The sequence below is a fragment of the Prionailurus bengalensis genome, chromosome B4 (genome assembly GCF_016509475.1).
Source record: "Prionailurus bengalensis isolate Pbe53 chromosome B4, Fcat_Pben_1.1_paternal_pri, whole genome shotgun sequence".
Taxonomy (NCBI): domain Eukaryota; kingdom Metazoa; phylum Chordata; class Mammalia; order Carnivora; family Felidae; genus Prionailurus; species Prionailurus bengalensis.
In genome coordinates this window covers 53,887,168-53,905,606 of record NC_057358.1, presented here as the reverse complement: position 1 = coordinate 53,905,606, position 18,439 = coordinate 53,887,168, and the positions used below count along the sequence as shown (strand labels likewise).

Sequence of the window (18,439 nt, the reverse complement as noted above, 5' to 3'; positions counted from 1 at the left end):
TGATATATTTCTTATTTCAAATAAGAACAATAGATATAATTTTAAATTTGAAAGGGATATATCTGGGTTCAAAGATAATATATCGGGCGCCTGGGTGGCTCAGTCGGTTAAGCGTCCGACTTCAGCTCAGGTCGTGATCTCATGGTTTGTGGGTTCGAGCCCCACGTCAGGCTCTGTGCTGACTGCTCAGAGCCTGCAGCCTGCTTCAGATTCTGTCTCTGGCTCTCTCTGCCCCTCCCCCATTTGTGCTCTGTCTCTAAAATAAAAATTAAAAAAAAAAAAGATAATATAAACATCATTCTGGACATCCAGTTTTCCTGAAGTAGAAATTGAACAGCAACATAAAGGAATAAATAAAAGCTGAATACAAAGGCTAATGCAAAGCCTCTAAGCCTAGAAACAGGAAGTGGTTTCTGGGTGATCAGTTTCCAAAGAAAAAATAAAGTACTTCCAAGGAGTCAAGAGATTAGATCCAGATTCAGTGCTTAATCCATGAGGTGGTGTTGAACACCCATGAACTGGGTTGAGTAGTGTCCCTCAAAATTTCATGTCCACTCATAACCTCAGTATATGACTTTATTTGGAAATAAGTTGTTTGTAAATAAGTCTTTAAATTAGTGAAATTAAGATGAGGTCCTTCTGGATTAGAGTGGGCCCTAAATCAAATCACCAGTGTCCTTATAAGAAGAGGAAAAGAGGCATAGAGACACATATATATGGGACGAATCCTGTGTGAAGGCAGAGGTAGAGATTGCAGTGTTGCATCTACAAAACAAGGAATGCTATGGATTGCTGCCAGTAGGTAGGAAGAGTCAAGGAAGGATTGTTTCCTGGAGTCTACTGAGGAAGCAAACTTTGGCTTCAGATTTCTAGCCTCCAGAACTGTGAGAAAATAAATTTACTTTGTTTTAAGCCATCAAGTTTGTGGTGCTTTGTTATAGAGGTCCTAGGAAACAAATACAAACCTCTTTGTAAAAGAGGTTTTACAAGAATCTCTTTAACATATCATTGTTATGTTACTAAGGAGGAACTAAGACATAGATATATCCAAGAACTAGACCAAACAATCTGTTCTCCTTGTGATTAATCCCAGTATCACTATAAAAAAATCACCCTTATAAAAACTCAGTCTGGCCTCAGGAACAAAGGGAAAGCTATTAGATTTAGAAGAATAAATACAGAGAAAGAGCAAACAACAAATTTGAAAGAATAAATACACAGGAAGAAAACCAGAACAAACAGTCAACAAAAACAACAAAACATTCAAAATTGTTTAGTTTTGCAAGCTAAAACTTAAAAACACATGAACAAGAGGAGCCAAGATGGCAGAAGAGCATCGAAGTTTTTTGAGTATCTTGCATCCATGAAATATAGCTAGACAAACACTAAACCATCCTGCACACCTAGAAAACTGATCTGAGGATTAACACACAATCTGCACAACCTGAGCCACAGAATTCAGCAGGTATGTGACATGGAGTGGTGAACTTGGGAAGACAGAAGCCACAGAGGGCAGGAAGCTGCTTTTGTGTGTGGAGAGAAGACAGAGACAGGGGGAAAATATGGGAAAAGCACCCCTCCCCAAAAGCAGCTGGAGGAAAAGAGGAAAATTGGAAACAGCCACAGGAACTGAAGTAAAAAGAAACGAGTAAGGAGAGGGTTTAAATTCCATCAAGACTGTAAACAGGAGGAGCACAGAGTCTGAACTCTGCAGCTTGATACCTGACGGTGCTCTGTTGGAAAGAGCAAATCCCAAGGAGCAGAGTGGGGTCCAGGAGGTTCTCAGGCCACATGGGGAGAAGCAGTTCCACTGCTGGAAGGACATTTGGTAGAGGCTGTGAGGCCACCTGGGCTCAGCAGGCCCCAGAAGGCGGCCACATTCGCTGGTGTTGGAACAATGTCTTTAAGGGTGAAGCCTGGTGCCAGATGTGTGTTGTGATTTTCCATAATCTCTGAAATGCTGCTGCTACACTATCTTGTGAACTTTTTCTGGGGTGGGCTGGCATCTGGCCACAGTCTCAGGGCATCATCAGCAGCAGGGTCCAGCAAGCATTCCTGGGTGCAGCCAACATTTGGCCATTGCTCGGTGAGATCCTCCTGCAGAGAGGCTGAATGGGTCAAAGCTGCACAGAAGTAAGGGGCCTGGGAAAACAGTCGCATCTGAGATAAAACTCAGGAGAGAGGTACTGCCTGGGGCTTGGTCACAGACAGTGAAAAAGCAGGAAATGGACAAAAGAAGACAGAGGACGGATGCATGATTGCTAGTTGCAGAAAACAGAGTTCCAATACTAGAGACTGGGTAGCTGGGTGACACCATTTTCACCTCTTCCATGTATGTGCATACGCACCTGCAAGCACCACAACAATCGACCCCAGTAGGCTAACAACGCCATCTAGTGGAGAATGGAGCCAGTACACTAAGCCCTGCCCAACTGGGCCAACCTCTGTCTTTAAGAACACAAGCCTCAGCGCCTACTTAGTTTGTGGACTATAAAATGCTTCATAGTTTGACTTCTAGGGGAAAACGAAGTAATTTCAGTTGTATTTCAGTCTGTTAGACAGTCAAACTATTCAATTTTCTTTCTTTTTTCTCTTTTTTGTTTCTTTTTTCTTGAATACAGAAAGAGAAAAAAATCATTTTTATTTTCAATTTTTATTAAAAATATTTTTCTTTAATTTTTTTCTACTCTATTTTTTACTTTGCTTAATTTTTTTTCAAATTCTATTTTACTTTGATCATTTCATTTTAGTCTACTTCAACGTATTCATTTTTTCAAATTTTCAAATGATTTCGTTTTTCTCCCCTTTTTTCTCTAATCTATCAAGCTACTTTCAACACCAAGACCAAAACACACTTAGGATCTAGCATCATTTATTCGATTTGTATGTGTGTGTGTGTTCTTTGTTTTTAATGTCTTAATTTTAATATTTTTTTAATTTTAATTTTTTCTACCTCATTAATTCCTTTTCTCCCTTCAAAATGACTAAATGAAGGAATTCACCCTTAAAAAAAGAGCAGGAAGAAATGACAGCCAGGGACTTAACCAGCACAGATACAAGCAAGATGTCTGAACCAGATTTAGAATCACGATAATAAGAAGACTAGCTGGAGTGGAAAATAGGTTAGAATCCCTTTCTGCAGAGATAAAAGAAGTAAAAGCTAGTCAGGATGAAATAAAAAATACTATAACTGAGCTGCAATCTCAAATGGATGCTGTGGCGGCAAGGATGGATGAGGGAGAACAGAGAATCAGTGATACAGGACAAACTTATGGAGAATAATGAAGCAGAAAAAAAACAGGGAGATTAAGACAAAAGAGCACGATTTAAGAATTAGAGAAATCAGTGACTCATTAAGAAGGAAGAACATCAGAATCATAGTGGTCCCAGAGATGAAGAGAGAGAAAAAGGGGTAGAAAGGTTATGTGAGCAAATCATAGTGGAAAACTTTCCTACCCTAGGGAAAGACAGAGACATCAAAATCCAGGAAGCACAGAGGACTCCCATTAGATTCAACAAAAACTAACCATCAACAAGGCATATCATAGTCAAATTCACAAAATACACAGGCAAGGAGAGAATCATGAAAGCAGCAAGGGAAAAAAAGTCCCTAACATACAAGGGAAGACGGATCAGGTTTGCAGCAGACCTATGCACAGAAACTTGGCAGGCCAGAAAGGAGTGGCAGGATACATTCAATGTGCTGAATCAGAAAAATATGCAGGCACGAATTCTTTATCCAGCTAGGCTGTCATTCAAAATAGAGGCAGAGATAAAAAGTTTCCAAAACAAAACTTAAAGGAGTTTGTGACCACTAAACCAGTCTTGCAAGAAATATTAAGGGGGACTCTCTGAGGGGAGAAAAGATGAAAAATACATACATATATACCAAAAACAACAAATATTAGAAAGGACCAGAGAACACCACCAGAAACTCCAACTCTACAAACAGCATAATGGCAATAAATTCATATCTTTCAGTACTCACTCTAAACGTCAATGGACTAAATGCTCCAATCAAAAGACACAGGGTAACAGAATGGATAAGAAAACAGGAACCATCTATATGCTATTTACAAGAGACCCACTTTAGACCTAAAGACAACTTCAGATTGAAAGGAAGGGGACACAGAACCATATATCATGCTAATGGTCAACAAAAGAAAGCCTGAGTAGCCATACTGATATCAGACAATCTAGACTTTAAAATAGAGACTGTATCAAGAGATGAGGAAGGGCATTATATCATAATTAAGGGGTCTATCAACCAAGAAGACCTAACAACTGTAAACGTTTATGTGCCAAATGAAGAAGCACCCAAATATATAAATCAATCACAAACATAAAGAAACTCATTGGTAGTAATACCATAATAGTAGGAGACTTCAACACCTCACTCACAGCAATGGACACATCATCTAATCAAAAAACCAACAAGGGGGCGCCTGGGTGGCGCAGTCGGTTAAGCGTCCGACTTCAGCCAGGTCACGATCTCGCGGTCTGTGAGTTCGAGCCCCGCGTCGGGCTCTGGGCTGATGGCTCGGAGCCTGGAGCCTGTTTCCGATTCTGTGTCTCCCTCTCTCTCTGCCCCTCCCCCGTTCATGCTCTGTCTCTCTCTGTCCCAAAAATAAATAAACGTTGAAAAAAAAAAAAAACCAACAAGGAAACAATGCTTTGAATTACACTTGGACCAGATGGACTTAACAGATATATTCAGAACATTTCATCCTAAAGCAGCAGAATATACATTCTTCTCCAGTGAACATGGAATGTTCCCCAGAATAGACCACATATTGGGATACAAATCAGTCCTCAGCAACTACAAAAAGATCGAGATCATACCGTGCATGTTTTCAGACCACATTACCATGAAACTCAAAATCAACCACAAGAAAAAATTTGGAAAGGTAACAAATACTTGGAGACTGAAGAACATCCTACTAAAAATGAATGGGCCAACCAAGAAGTTAAAGAGGAAATTAAAAATTATAAGGAAACCAATGAAAATGATAACACCACAACCCCAAACCTCTGGGACACAGCAAAGGCGGTCATAAGAGGAAAGTATATAGCAATCCAGGCCTTCCTAAAAAAGGAAGAAAGGTCTCAGATACACAACCTAACATTACACCTTAAAGAGATGGAGAAAGAACATCAAATAAAACCCGAAAACAGCAGAAGACAGGAAATAATAAAGATTAGAGCAGAAATTAATGCTATCAAAAAAAAAAAAAACCAGCAGAACAGATCAATGAAACCAGAAGCTGGTTCTTTGAAAGAATTAACAAAGTTGATAAAACACTAGTCAGTTTGATCAAAAAGAAAAAGGAAAGAACCCAAATAAATAAAATCAAGAATGAAAAAAGAGAGATCACAACCAACACAGCTGAAATAGAAACAATAATGAGGATATTATGAGCAATTATATGCCAATAAAAAGGGAAATCTGGAAGAATTGGACAAATTCCTAGAAACATATACACTACCAAAACTGAAACAGGAAGAAATAGAAAATTTGAGCAAACCCATAACCAGTAAAGAAATTGAATTAGTAATCAAAAATCTCCCCAAAACACAAGAGGCCAGGGCCAGATTGTTTTCCAGGGAAATCAACCAAACATTTAAGGAAGAATTAATGCCTATTCCTTTGAAGCTGTTCCAAAAAATAGAAATGGAAGGAAAACTTCCAAACTCTTTCTATGAAACCAGCATTACCTTGATTCCAAAACCAGGCAGAGACCCCACTAAAAAGGAGAACTATAGACCAATTTCCCTGATGAACATGGATGCAAAAATCCTTAACAAAATATTAGTCAACCGGATCCAACAATACATTAAAAAAAATTATTCACCATGACCAAGTGGGATTTATACCTGGGATAGAGGGTTTCTTTAATATCCACAAAACAATTAACGTGATTCATCACATCAACAAAAGAAAGGACAAGAACCATAAAATCCTCTCAATAGATGCAGAGAAAGCATTTGACAAAAACAGCATCCTTTCTTGATAAAAACCCTCAAGAAAGTAGGGATAGAAGGATCATACCTCGAGATCATAAATGCCATATATGAACGACCCAATGCTATTATCATCCTCAATGGGGAAAAACTGAGCGCTTTCCATAATGAGACAGGGATGTCCACTCTCGCCACTGTTATTCAACATAGTATTGGAAGTCTTAACCTCTGCAATCAGACAATACAAAGAAATAAAAGGCATCCAAATTGTCCAGGGGGAGGTCAAACTTTTACTCTTCACAGATGACATGACAATCTATATGGAAAACCCAAAAGATTCCACCAAAAAACTGCTACAACTGTTTCATGAATTCAGCAGTTGTAGGATATAAAATCATTGCACAGAAATCGGTTGCATTCCTATTCACCAACAATGAAGCAACAGAAAGAGAAATCAAGGAATCAATCCCATTTACATTTGAACCAGAACCCATAAAATACCTAGGAATAAATTTAACCAAAGAGGTGAAAAATCTATACACTGAAAGCTATAGAAAGCTTAGGAAATAAATTGAAGATACAAAAAAAAATTGAAAAAATTCCATGCTCCTGGATAGGAAGAACAAATATTGTTAAAATGTTGATACTACCCAAAGCAATCTACATATTCAATGCAATCCCTACCAAAGTAACACCAGCATTCTTCACAGAGCTAGAAGAAATAATTCTAAAATTTTATGGAACCAGAAGAGACCCCAAATAGCCAAAGCAATCGTGAAAAAGAAAACCAAAGCAGGAGGCATCACAATCTCAGACTTTAAGCTATGCTACAAAGCTGTAATCATCAAGACAGTATGGTACTGGCATAAGAGCAGACACTCAGGTCAATGGAATGGAATAGAGAAGGACCCACAAATGTATGGCCAACTGATCTTTGACAAAGCAGGAAAGAATATCCAATGGAATAAAGACAGTCTCTTCAGCAAATGGTACTAGGAAAACTGAACAGCTACATGCAGAAGAATGAACCCAGACTAATTTCTTACACCATACACAAAAATAAACTCAAAATGGATGAAAGACTTCAATATAAGACAGGAAGCCTCAATCCTTGAGGAGAAAGCAGGCAAAAACCTCTTTGATCTTGGCCGCAGCAACTTCTCTCAATACGTCTCCAGAGGCAAGGGAAACAAAAGCAAAAATGAACTACTGGGACCTCATCAAAATAAAAAGCTTCTGCACAGTGGAGGAAACAATCAGCAAAACTAAAAGGCAACCGACAGAATGGGAGAAGATATTTACAAATGACATATCAGATAAAGGGTTAGTATCCAAAATCTATAAAGAACTTATCAAACTCAACACCCACAAAACAAATAATCCAGTAAAGAAATGGACAAAAGACATGAATAGACACTTCTCCAAAGAAGACATCCAGTTGGCCAACAAACATATGAAAAAATGCTCAACATCATTCATCATCAGGTAAATACAAATCAAAACCACAATGAGATACCACCTGACACCTGTCAGAATGGCTAACATGAACAACTCAGGCAACAATAGATGCTGTCAAGGATGTGGAAAAGAGGATCTCTTTTGCATTGTTGGTGGGAATGCAAGGTGGGGCAGCCACCCTGGAAAACAGCATGGAGGTTCCTCAAAAAATTAAAAATAGGACTACCCTACGACCCAGCAATTGCACTACTAGGTATTTATCTAAAGGATACAGGTGTGCTGTTTCAAAGGGACATATGCACCCCAATATTTATAGCAGCACTACCAACAATAGCCAAAATATGGAAAGAGCCCAAATGCCCATCAATGGATGAATAGCTAAAGAAGTGGTGGTAGGTATATACAATGGAGTATTACTAGGCAATCAAAAAGAATGAAATCTTACCATTTGCAACTACTGTTGCCATTTGCAACACTTATGCAAAGTGAAATTGATCAGTCAGAGAAAGACAAAAATCATATGACTTCACTCATATGAGGACTTTAAGAGACAAAACAGATTAACATAAGGGAAGGGAAACATATAATATAAAAACAGGGAGGGGGACAAAACAGAAGGGACTTTTAAATATGGAGAACAAACAGAGGGTTACTGGAGGGGTTGTGAGAGGGGAATGGGATAAATGGGTAAGGGGCCTTAAGGAATCTACTCCTGAAATCATTGTTGCACTATATGCTAACTTGGATGTAAATTAAAAAAAAATTAAAAATTCTGAAAAAAAAACATGAACAAATCTAACGGTAAAAAAGATAAGCACATAAATTCCCAATGAAACATGACTTCATTCCTGATTAAATTTCATATAATGTAGGAGTTTGACAAAGACTTTAAAATAAGTATGCTTAACCAGCTCAATAGGATTAAAATTAATAAATGGCATAATATCCATTAAAAGTTAACAAGAAATGATAGGAAAAATCAAGCAGAAATAAGAATATTAAGGGCGCCTGGGTGGCGCAGTCGGTTAAGCGTCCGACTTCAGCCAGGTCACGATCTCGCGGTCTGTGAGTTCGAGCCCCGCGTCGGGCTCTGGGCTGATGGCTCGGAGCCTGGAGCCTGTTTCCGATTCTGTGTCTCCCTCTCTCTCTGCCCCTCCCCCGTTCATGCTCTGTCTCTCTCTATCCCAAAAATAAAAAATAAACGTTGAAAAAAAAAATTAAAAAAAAAAAAAAAGAAAATAGAATTCTATTAAAAAAAAAAAGAAAGAAGAATATTAAGAAGAATTCAGGAACATTATAGATTAAATGCATGTTATTGAGATAATAAAAAGAATCCTAAGTATATAATAAATTTGAAGGCAATACAGTTGAGAATTGGTGAACTGGAAGAGAGTACAGAAGAATTTATCTAGAATGTAGATCAACAATGTGAACTGATTCAACAAAAATAAACACCTATGTAATATTAAAGACCAGTTAACAATTAAAACATACACCTCAAAAAAAATTTCTAGAAAAAGAATAGAGGAAATGGCAGATATAAATTTAAAAAAATTAATGGCTTAGAATTTTCTATAATTTGAGGCATGAATTTTCACTTCAAAATACATTTTAAAGGCATAGTCAAAAAATATATAAATGAGCATATCAGAGTAAAATTATAAACATTCAAGATAAAGAAAAATGAATATAAAAATTACCAGAGAAATAAATAGGTGACTTACAAAGAAATAACAATTAAACCAATAGTAGATTGGTTGTTTACAGCAACAACACAGCCACATATCTCTGATCCTTATTGCTTTGGGTTTGAGTTGAAAAAAAACACACACAAACCAAAGAGCAAGAAAGGAGCCAATATCACTAAATATAAATCTAAAAATTTTCTTTATGACAGAAGACACTATAGACTATAAAAATGTTGGTAGTAAATAAAAACTATTGAAGAAAACGTCTGGACAATTGCTAAGTTGGGTACTCTAAGACCCTGAGACATTTTAGAGAAAATCTTGCTAACATACACAGGGAGACATGTAAAAGGAGGTTTACTGCAGTATTGTCGATAACAGAAAAAAAGTCAAACAATACAAGTGTCCAGTCTTGATATTCAGATTGGACAAGTTCAGCATAAGGAAAAAAGTATAGGCTGACCTAACTTATAAATACACATGTATAAATACACATGCAAAAATTCTAAAAATTAATAAATCAAATGTAATAATGTATAAAACCTCACTAATAGAGTTTAGTCATGCAAGGATGGTTCAACATCAGAAAAATCTATTAACCTAATATACTCTATTAACACAATTAAGGGGGCAAAATCCTTGATGTTCTGCTAACTATAGGAACAAAAATAATCTGGTGATACTTTACGCATTCATAATTGAAACTCTGAGCAAATTCAGAATAGAAGAGGAACTTTCTTAATCTGAGTAAAATCATCCAGGGGCGCCTGGGTGCCTCAGCTGATTAAGTGTTCAACTCTTGATTTTGGCTCGGGTCATGATTTCATAGTTGGGAGATTGAACACCGTGTCAGGCTTCATACTGAGCATGGAGCCTGCTTGCGATTCTCTCTCTACCTCTCTCCCTCTCTTAAAATAAATAAACTTTTTTTAAAAAGCCATGAAAAAGACCCCCACAGAATATATAATATAATACAATTGATGGTTATTCTTTGGAAGCATTCTTATTAAATACTAGAATACAACTGCTGCCATTATCAGTATTGCATTCAAACCAGAGGTTCAATTTGTTGTAAAAAGATTTTAAAAAGCCAAAGATAAGAAAAGAAAATAAGTGTGAATTTTCTAGATGAAAATTTGCAAAAAAAAACATTTAACAAACAATTAATAAGTGAGTTCAGCAAAGTTGCTTATATAAGATTGACATGCAAAACAGCTGCTATTATCCTCATGGGAATGAAATATTCATAATTAAAGATATTCAAAACTAGCTTGTACTCACCACACTATGTAAGCTTAATATTTTAAAACATTTTTTTTATAGATACATCTACCTTGGTTTGCCAGCAGCTCTAAGAGGATTAAGCTATATCCCAGCCTTTTTAATCCTAAATATTTTGAAGAATCGTCATCTACCTGGTGAAAATGCCTCTTCAGGAACTATGCTTACAGAGGCAAAAACTACAAAGAAGGAAAATGAGTGTAAAGATATGGACCAAAATTCCAAAGTTTTGAATGATAATGAGTTGAAAACTAAATTGTAATGCCCTATTATATCATGCTTCCCAGAGTTGTGGAATACACTTATAACCAAACTGCTTTTAAAATCAATAGGGGTAAGTGCATAACTTTTTCTTATCTTTATGAACCTCAATTTTTTTTTTTACCCAAGATAAAAAAATGTTCACTGATGGTATTTCTGAGGCATCCACGGCACTTGAAATTTTCCTCAGAGGACATTTATAACAACCTTTAAAACAGGATATTAGACCCAGTTTTATTTTTTATGTTAAAATAGCAATTTCTCTTTTAACTCATGTGAAATAAGGGTATATATCCCACATCTTTTCCAATTGATCTTAAAAATTTCCTATTAGGAAAATCTGTTTAATTTCATTGAATTTCTGCTTTGTTATTGGGGTTAGAGACTGAAATTCTTATGCTGCTTACATGACTATTTAAATACTTTATTCAAGTTCATAATTTTTATGTGAAAGAAGCTGATGTCTTCTAATTATTTAACTTTTCCTTAAAGAATTTTTCTTTTCTTTAACTGTTCTTTAACTTTTCCTATTCATTCCAGACATGATTGTTTTAAAAATAGATTACTCATTACTATGCCATCACCTACTATCAATTTGTTTTCTGCTTTATTACTCAAGAAACATATTTGCTCATTTTGTTCAGAATACTGAAAAACTGAGTCAGTTTATTAAAAATCATGTAACAAAGATTGTTGGAATTTTTTTTTTTAGCAGTTCAAACCTGGTGACTAAATTCTCTCTGAAAAACAAGTATCTGTGTCAAAGGATGAAAGTATAATATTAGAAAAAAATAATCCTTAAAAGTTATAGTGTCAGATATTGTCAGAGGAACATTTTCCCAGAAGACAGAGGAAATGTCCCAGGAACATTTCCCAGATTTATCACAAATAAAAAAAAAACAGGCTAAGGCCACAGCCAGAGAGCTAAGCAAAACAAATATAAATAACCTTCCTAATGGAGAACTTAAAGCAATGATCATAAGGATAGCCACTGGGCTTGAGAAAAGAAGACATCAGTGAGACCCTTACAAAAGAGATGAAAGAGTTAAAAAAAAGTATCAATCAGAGATGAAGAATCAATAAATGATATTGGAAGCAGGCTTGATGTAATGAACAGCAGGCTGGAAGAAGCAGAGGGATGAATTCGTGACATAGAAGACAAAATAATGGAAAATAATGAAAGCGAACAAAAGAAAGAATTATACAACCCAAGAATAGACTTAAAGAACTCAGTGGCTCCGTAAAATTTATTACCATTCATATTATAGAAGTTTCAGAAGAAGAGGAAAGAGTAAAGGGGGGCAGAAATTTTATTTGAAGAAGTAATAGCTTAAAACTTTCCTAATCTTGGGAAGAAAACAGATATCCAGATCCAGGAGGCACAGAGAAGTCCCACAAAAATCAACAAAAGCAGGCCAACAATAAGACATATTATAATTAAATTTGCAAAATATAGTGATAAAGAAACACTCTTAAAAGAAGCAAGAAAAATGAAGTCTTTAACTTACAAGGGAAGAGTTATAGGATAGCTGGATATTTCTCAACAGAAACTTGGTAAGCCAGAAGGAAATGGCATGGTATATTCAACGTGCTGAATGAGAAAAATCTGCAGCCATGTATATTCTATCCAATTATCTATGCAACTATAGAAGGGAATTTTATAACGTTCCACTGACATCAATGGACAGAACATCTAAACAGAAAATCAACAAGGAAACAATGGCTTTGAATGACATACTAGAGCAGATTGACTTAAAAGATATATTCAGAACATTTCCTCCTAAAAGAGAATTCACATTGTTTTCAAGTGCACATGGAACATTCCGAGAATAGAACTTATATTAGGCCACAAATCAGGCCTTAACAATTTTTGTAAAGAATTGAAATCAAACTATGCACATTTTCTGACCGCAAGCTATGAAACTAGAAGTCAACCACAAAAAAACAAAAAACAAAAAACAAAAAAACTTGGAAAGACCCCAAGTACATTGAGGCTAAACAACAAGCTACTAAACAACAAGTGGGTCAACCAGGAAATCAAAGAATAAAGGTAAAAAATACATGGAAACAAATGAAAATGAAAAGATAACACTCCAAAACCTTTGGGATGAGGCAAAAACACTCTAAAAAGAGAAGTAAAGGGCAGTATAGGCCTATCTCAAGAAGCAAGAAAAATCTCAAATAAACAACGTAGCCTTATATCTAAAGGAGCTAGAAAAAGAACAAATGAATCCTAAAGCCAGCAGAAGAAAGGAAATAATAAAGATTAGAGCAGAAATTAATGATGTAGAAACTAAAACAAACAATATAAAAAACAAAAAACAACAAAAGACAAGCAAAAAGAAAACAACAAAAAAACCCAACAATAGAACAGATCAATGAAATCAGAAACTGGTTCTCTTTGAAAAAAAATAATAAAATTGATAAACTTCCAGCCATATTTATCAAACAGAAAAGACAAAGTACCCAAATAAATAAAATCACAAATGAGAGAGTAGAAATAACAACCAACACCACAGAAATACAAACAATTATAAGAGAATAGTATGAAAAATATATGCCAACAAATTTGACTACCTAGAAAAAAAGAGACATGGTTTTGGACCCAGTGCTTTGGGCTCATTCTTATCTCCTCCTGGCAGACGGCATTTTACCCTGAGAGCATAGGGTTCTCTCTTGACATTTCTTGGTGGAGGAAAGAAAATTGGAGAAAGTAGTTGTTGGAGTGCTTTATGATCTAGGAGATCTGTGGAGGTCAGTTCTTGCTCTGAACACTTAAACTTCTTCATGATAGGGTAGACGTAATGTCATAGCAGATAAAAGTGGAGAAGAGAAAAGGAGAAGATAGATAGAGGGAAGCCTAGGATCACTTACTTTCTTAATTAATATTGTGGAGAGTCTAAGTTAATGGAAATAGAAATAGTAATTTAATGTGTTATTTATAATTCTGACTATAATCAATGCTTACAAGAACCAAAAAATAAGAACTTAAGAAAATATAAAAGTTGGGAATATATATGTAAAGGGAAAGAGAGGGAATAACTATTCTTCATATTTCATAACACGAAGTTAATATTTTAAACTTGATAAATTAACATAAAATTAGCATACACATATTATTAGAACTGCTTAAAATGGTTGCCTCTGTGGCACTGGACTATCAGGAAGAGAAGAAAAAATAATATATATGTCCTTCATTTTAGTTCATTTTGCACTCTGAATTTTCCCCCTGTGCATATAAATCATGGTTAAAAAATAGTACTTCATGAAGAATAACACATCAGCAAAAACAATAATAATATTAAAAAAATAAGATGATGCATTTTACAGAAAGGGAAAAACTGAGTCTTCCAGTTTGAAGAGTTGTTGAGGTTCTTCAATGGGTGTTTATTGAACAACTACTTTTGCATTTGTTTCTCCTAGAGGATATATGGTCCTAGAGGTCCTAACAGTGATGGGAACTAAGTGTAGTCTGTAGAATTTAAGTAGAATGAAAATTGGCGCCATTTTATTAGGTGAATAAATATACACAGAAAACAATTATAGAACAACAAATAATAGCACAATGTAATTTCCAACACTGTGAATATGTAACGGGTCACTGAGTAATCGGAATTTTTGCATAAGCTCGCCATTCAGGTCTTGGTGGGAAATGATGACTCCAGATTGATAGAGAAAGAAAAAAAAATCCAGTCCTAATTGAAGGAATAATTGAAGCGAATAAAGAATATCTCCTTTAATTACAGATATGAGTTATTGGCAGAAACTTGCTAATTGGTAATTTTTTTTCCAAAATAAAAAGACAAAACTTTCTGAGAATATATTTTGTGCTCTTTCTTCCTTCCTACCTGAACTGTGGATATTAGGCCTTGAGGAGCAAGAGCCACCTTGCAACCAGACAACAGGCATAAGAATGGAGACCAACATTTGAGGAAGGTGGAGCAGGAAGACAGCCAGAGCCTGGCCACCTGATGTAGTGCTGAAAATCTGCACCAGCAGGGTCAGGGCTAAGTTTTGTGGAATATTAAGGTTATAATGTAGAGTTTATATAGAAGAGAGCCTATATAAAAAAGCTTATAATATAAGCTTATAGAGAGGAGAGCCTATATAAGAAAAAATTAAATGAATACAAAATAAGGTTAAAAGTGAATATTTAAGATGAGAAAAAACCCACAACAAATTCCATGTAATATGCTTCAGGAGACAATCATGATAAAAAATGACAACAACAAAAAAAACTTACTGCAAATATTACAGTTTAATAAGAAATATTAAAAGCTTTCCTGCTGAGGATGAGTGTGAGAAGAAAACACTTGCTGTCATCATTTCCATTTAACATTATGCCCAATGTCCCAGCCAGAGAAACAGGAGGGGAAAAGAATGAATGAAAATTTGTAAGGATAGGAAAATAAAAAATAAAATCATCAGTGACATGTTGTGTAAGCAGAAAATCCAAAAGTTACTAGACATAAACTGTCCAAATAAGTGAATTGTAACAAATCTGGATACACAAAATCAAACACAGATTTTCAAGTATCAATAGCAATTAGGAAATGATATTAGTAAAGCATACTATGTAGTATAGTATCAAAAAAAAACCCCACCACATTGAAATCTTAGGGATAAATCTCATAGCAGCTATCCAAGACCTCTACCCTCAAAGCTACAAGAGAGTATCCAGAGAAATGAATATCTATATCATATTTATTGGTTAAAACATTTAATACTGTAAGGATGTCAGTCGTTCCAAAATTTATCTACAGATTCAGTGAAATCTTAAACAAAATCCCAGTACTTTTTGAAATGCAGACACTGACAAGATTATTTGGCTTTTACATGGAAATATAAAGGGTCAATGCAATCTTGAAGAAGAATGAAGGTGGAGAAGCCCACCACCAGATACTAAAACCTATAAAACTAAAATAATTAAGGCAATGTGGCATTGGCAAACAATCCCCCATCCTGGGTGCCACCCAATCTTCCACTTCTGGTGCCACTCTCTCTCCCTTGCAGATGCCCTCTTCACTCCACTCAGAGTCCAACACTATGTACTGTAATTGCTCTCCTACCTGGAAATCTTTCTCACTCTACTGAAGTTCCAACACCTCACATCATACCTCTGTCCTGCTTCCTCCTACAGGGATGTCTACCTCTATTTAGGTTTTGTCACCCATACCAGAATGCCCATGTGTTATTGTCCTCTTTACTCCTGTGATGGTTAATGTTATATGTCAACTTCGCAAGGTCATAATACCCACATAGTAAGCCAAGCATTATTCTAGATGTTTCTATGAAGGTATTTTTTTTAGATGAGATTAACATCTAAACCAGTAGACTTTGACTAAAGTAGATTACTTTCCATAGTGAGGGTGAGCCTCAACCTAACAGTTGAAGGCCTTAATCAAAAAAAGACTACCATCTCCTGAAGAAGAGGAAATTCTGCCAGCAGACTGTCTCTGGACTCAAAGTGCAACATAAACTCTTCCCTATGTCTCAAAATTGCTTGCCTAATATCTATATCTATCTATATCTATATCTGTCTATATTGCTGATTTTGTTCCTCTAGAAAACCCTGACCAATATTCACTTCCTCGGGTTCTGGCACCCATGTTGGTCCATCCCTCTTATGGACACTCTCCTAGCATTGCTTGAACCCTTGAGCTTTTACATGCCACTCAGTTCCCTGTAGTTCCCTCAATAGCTAACATTTCCTATCTACCTACATGCCTACTTTTTTGAGTCCATCTAATGGCTCAGGATTGAATTATTCAGTTTAGGGAAAAGAAAGACAAGACTAAGGAAAGGAAAGAAAAAAAGAGAGAGAGAGAAGAAGGGGAAAAACACAATTAAAATATTGATAAATTTTATAAAAATTAATATCTAGAAATTAGATGCATGTTGCCAATTATATTTTCACACTAAGCTCACTTACATCCAGGGTTAGATTAATAAATACCACTACACAATACTGTGGTCTTGAAACTTAAGTTGATTTCATATTATCTCCTGCTCTAGAATAGAAACAGAGTTTTATTGACTAAATATTTAAAATGTTTTTCAGTTTGTTGAACCATACAGTGAGCATAGGAAATCCTGGAAGTGATTTTAAAATTTATGACTCATGTATCTACTTCTTAAATTTATTGCTCAAGAGATTTGTGGATCCAACAAACAACTATCTCAGTAGATTTTTTTTATGTTGTTAAACAATAAGTTTACTTTACTTTTACTTTTTCTCAGTGTTATAGCCTGGTTAATGCATGTATATATACAACTCATACCGGACAATAGTGCCCAGAACTTTGTTAGAAACAGTGATATTCTTTTTTACATTTGGTCTTAATAAAAATTTAAACAAATGTTACTTAAAAGAAAATCACAGTAGCACTGAGAGGGATGTAATTCTTGTTGCAGTCAATTTCCAAATAAGATTATAATTTGATTGGTCCCAATGATATGTCAACTTGGTAAATTCAAAAGACATCTTTCACCAATATCATTTTTTATAAGTAAATGACAGTAGTGTAAGTTACTTGAAAGGGAAGAAAGGATGTTGCTGGGGAGAGAGAAAGAGATACATTCTTCCAAACAGTACATATATACCTAATGTGCTAAGTTTCTTAGAATAGGCTAATATACAGAAAAGATATTTAGCTGGCTTTCACATGATGGGAAAACCTCATTGTTTTCATAATTCTGTATATTTTCCTAAAACATGTGAGAAAAATAACATATAGACCTGGTGTAATATACACCTAATGACTTTTAACAAGTTCACCACATTGGATATGTTTGTGCAGGCATTCCAAATATCAGATGTATTTGCAAGATTACGCCTTTTCTTCTACCTTCATCCTTAATGGCATTATTTGTTCTTTTCCTTATCAGTTTGTTTAGAGACTTCATATTAATGAAAAGATCATATTAAGAGTATGGGAAATATTGCTAGAAGAACATCACTAGAACTCTTTATGCACAGTTGCTAGGGATAATTTTTTGAGTTAATAAAAATAGACTCTAATTTAAAAAATCCAATCTTTAAAAGAAAAAATTAACTAAAAAGATAGATGGAACTCAATAAAAAAAAATTAAAAGCCTTCTTGCCTGATAACTTGAGCCTATAGAATAAGTTACTTTAGAAATGATATGTGTACTAAGATCTGTTTACCAAATAGATAAGATCCTAGTTATTGGAGAATCTACTGACTAGAATCAAGTGAGGGAAAGGAAGAGAACTACTCTCTAGTTATCTAAAATGGTCTTGCAAATTCATAGTTAATTGAAACACATTTTCTTTTTCATTAAAGGAATAAGAGTGAGACTTCCTGTTTCAGTTCAGGCATGCACAGAGCAGGAAGGATTGTTGCACCTACAACTTTACGCTAAGAAAATGCAAATTATAACTTTTCTCAAACCCATCAGTGAATTGATATTAGTGTGCAAGCAGCTAACTAGAAAGCTGAAGAAGGAGAGGCTTCTGCAGGGAGAAACAGAATTTGAACATTTACTCGCTTAGGGCAGAAACCACTCAATGCCGTATAAGTTAGTAAAACGATTCAGCTAGAAATTTTTAATGAGTACCTAAAGACCATATGTGGGTTGGCATGTGAAGGTCCTGAAGGTGGCAAAGAGAAGGGTTTTACACCTCTTGCAGGTGATTCCTCCATGAGCCCAACCAGGCATCCTCAGGGAACATTAGAGAGAATCTTGTAAAAGCACTATTAATGCTGGCTGGGGGAGAGAAAACAGCAGACACTGCTCAAATTCTACACAGACTAGTACCCCCTCTT

General features: G+C 35.5%; 1 protein-coding gene across 6 annotated transcripts in view; it reads left to right on the top strand.

The window, feature by feature from the left end:
• The window catches only part of SLCO1A2 (solute carrier organic anion transporter family member 1A2), a 129,076-nt gene extending 117,737 nt beyond the window's left edge, over positions 1 to 11,339 (top strand). For all 6 annotated transcript variants that reach the window (XM_043564946.1, XM_043564948.1, XM_043564944.1 and 3 more), the window contains one exon: positions 10,431 to 11,339. In XM_043564946.1, the coding sequence (XP_043420881.1) occupies positions 10,431 to 10,650 (220 nt within the window). In that variant the 3' untranslated portion in view covers positions 10,651 to 11,339. The remainder of the gene's footprint in view (positions 1 to 10,430) is intronic.
• Positions 11,340 to 18,439: the final 7,100 nt, after the last annotated feature.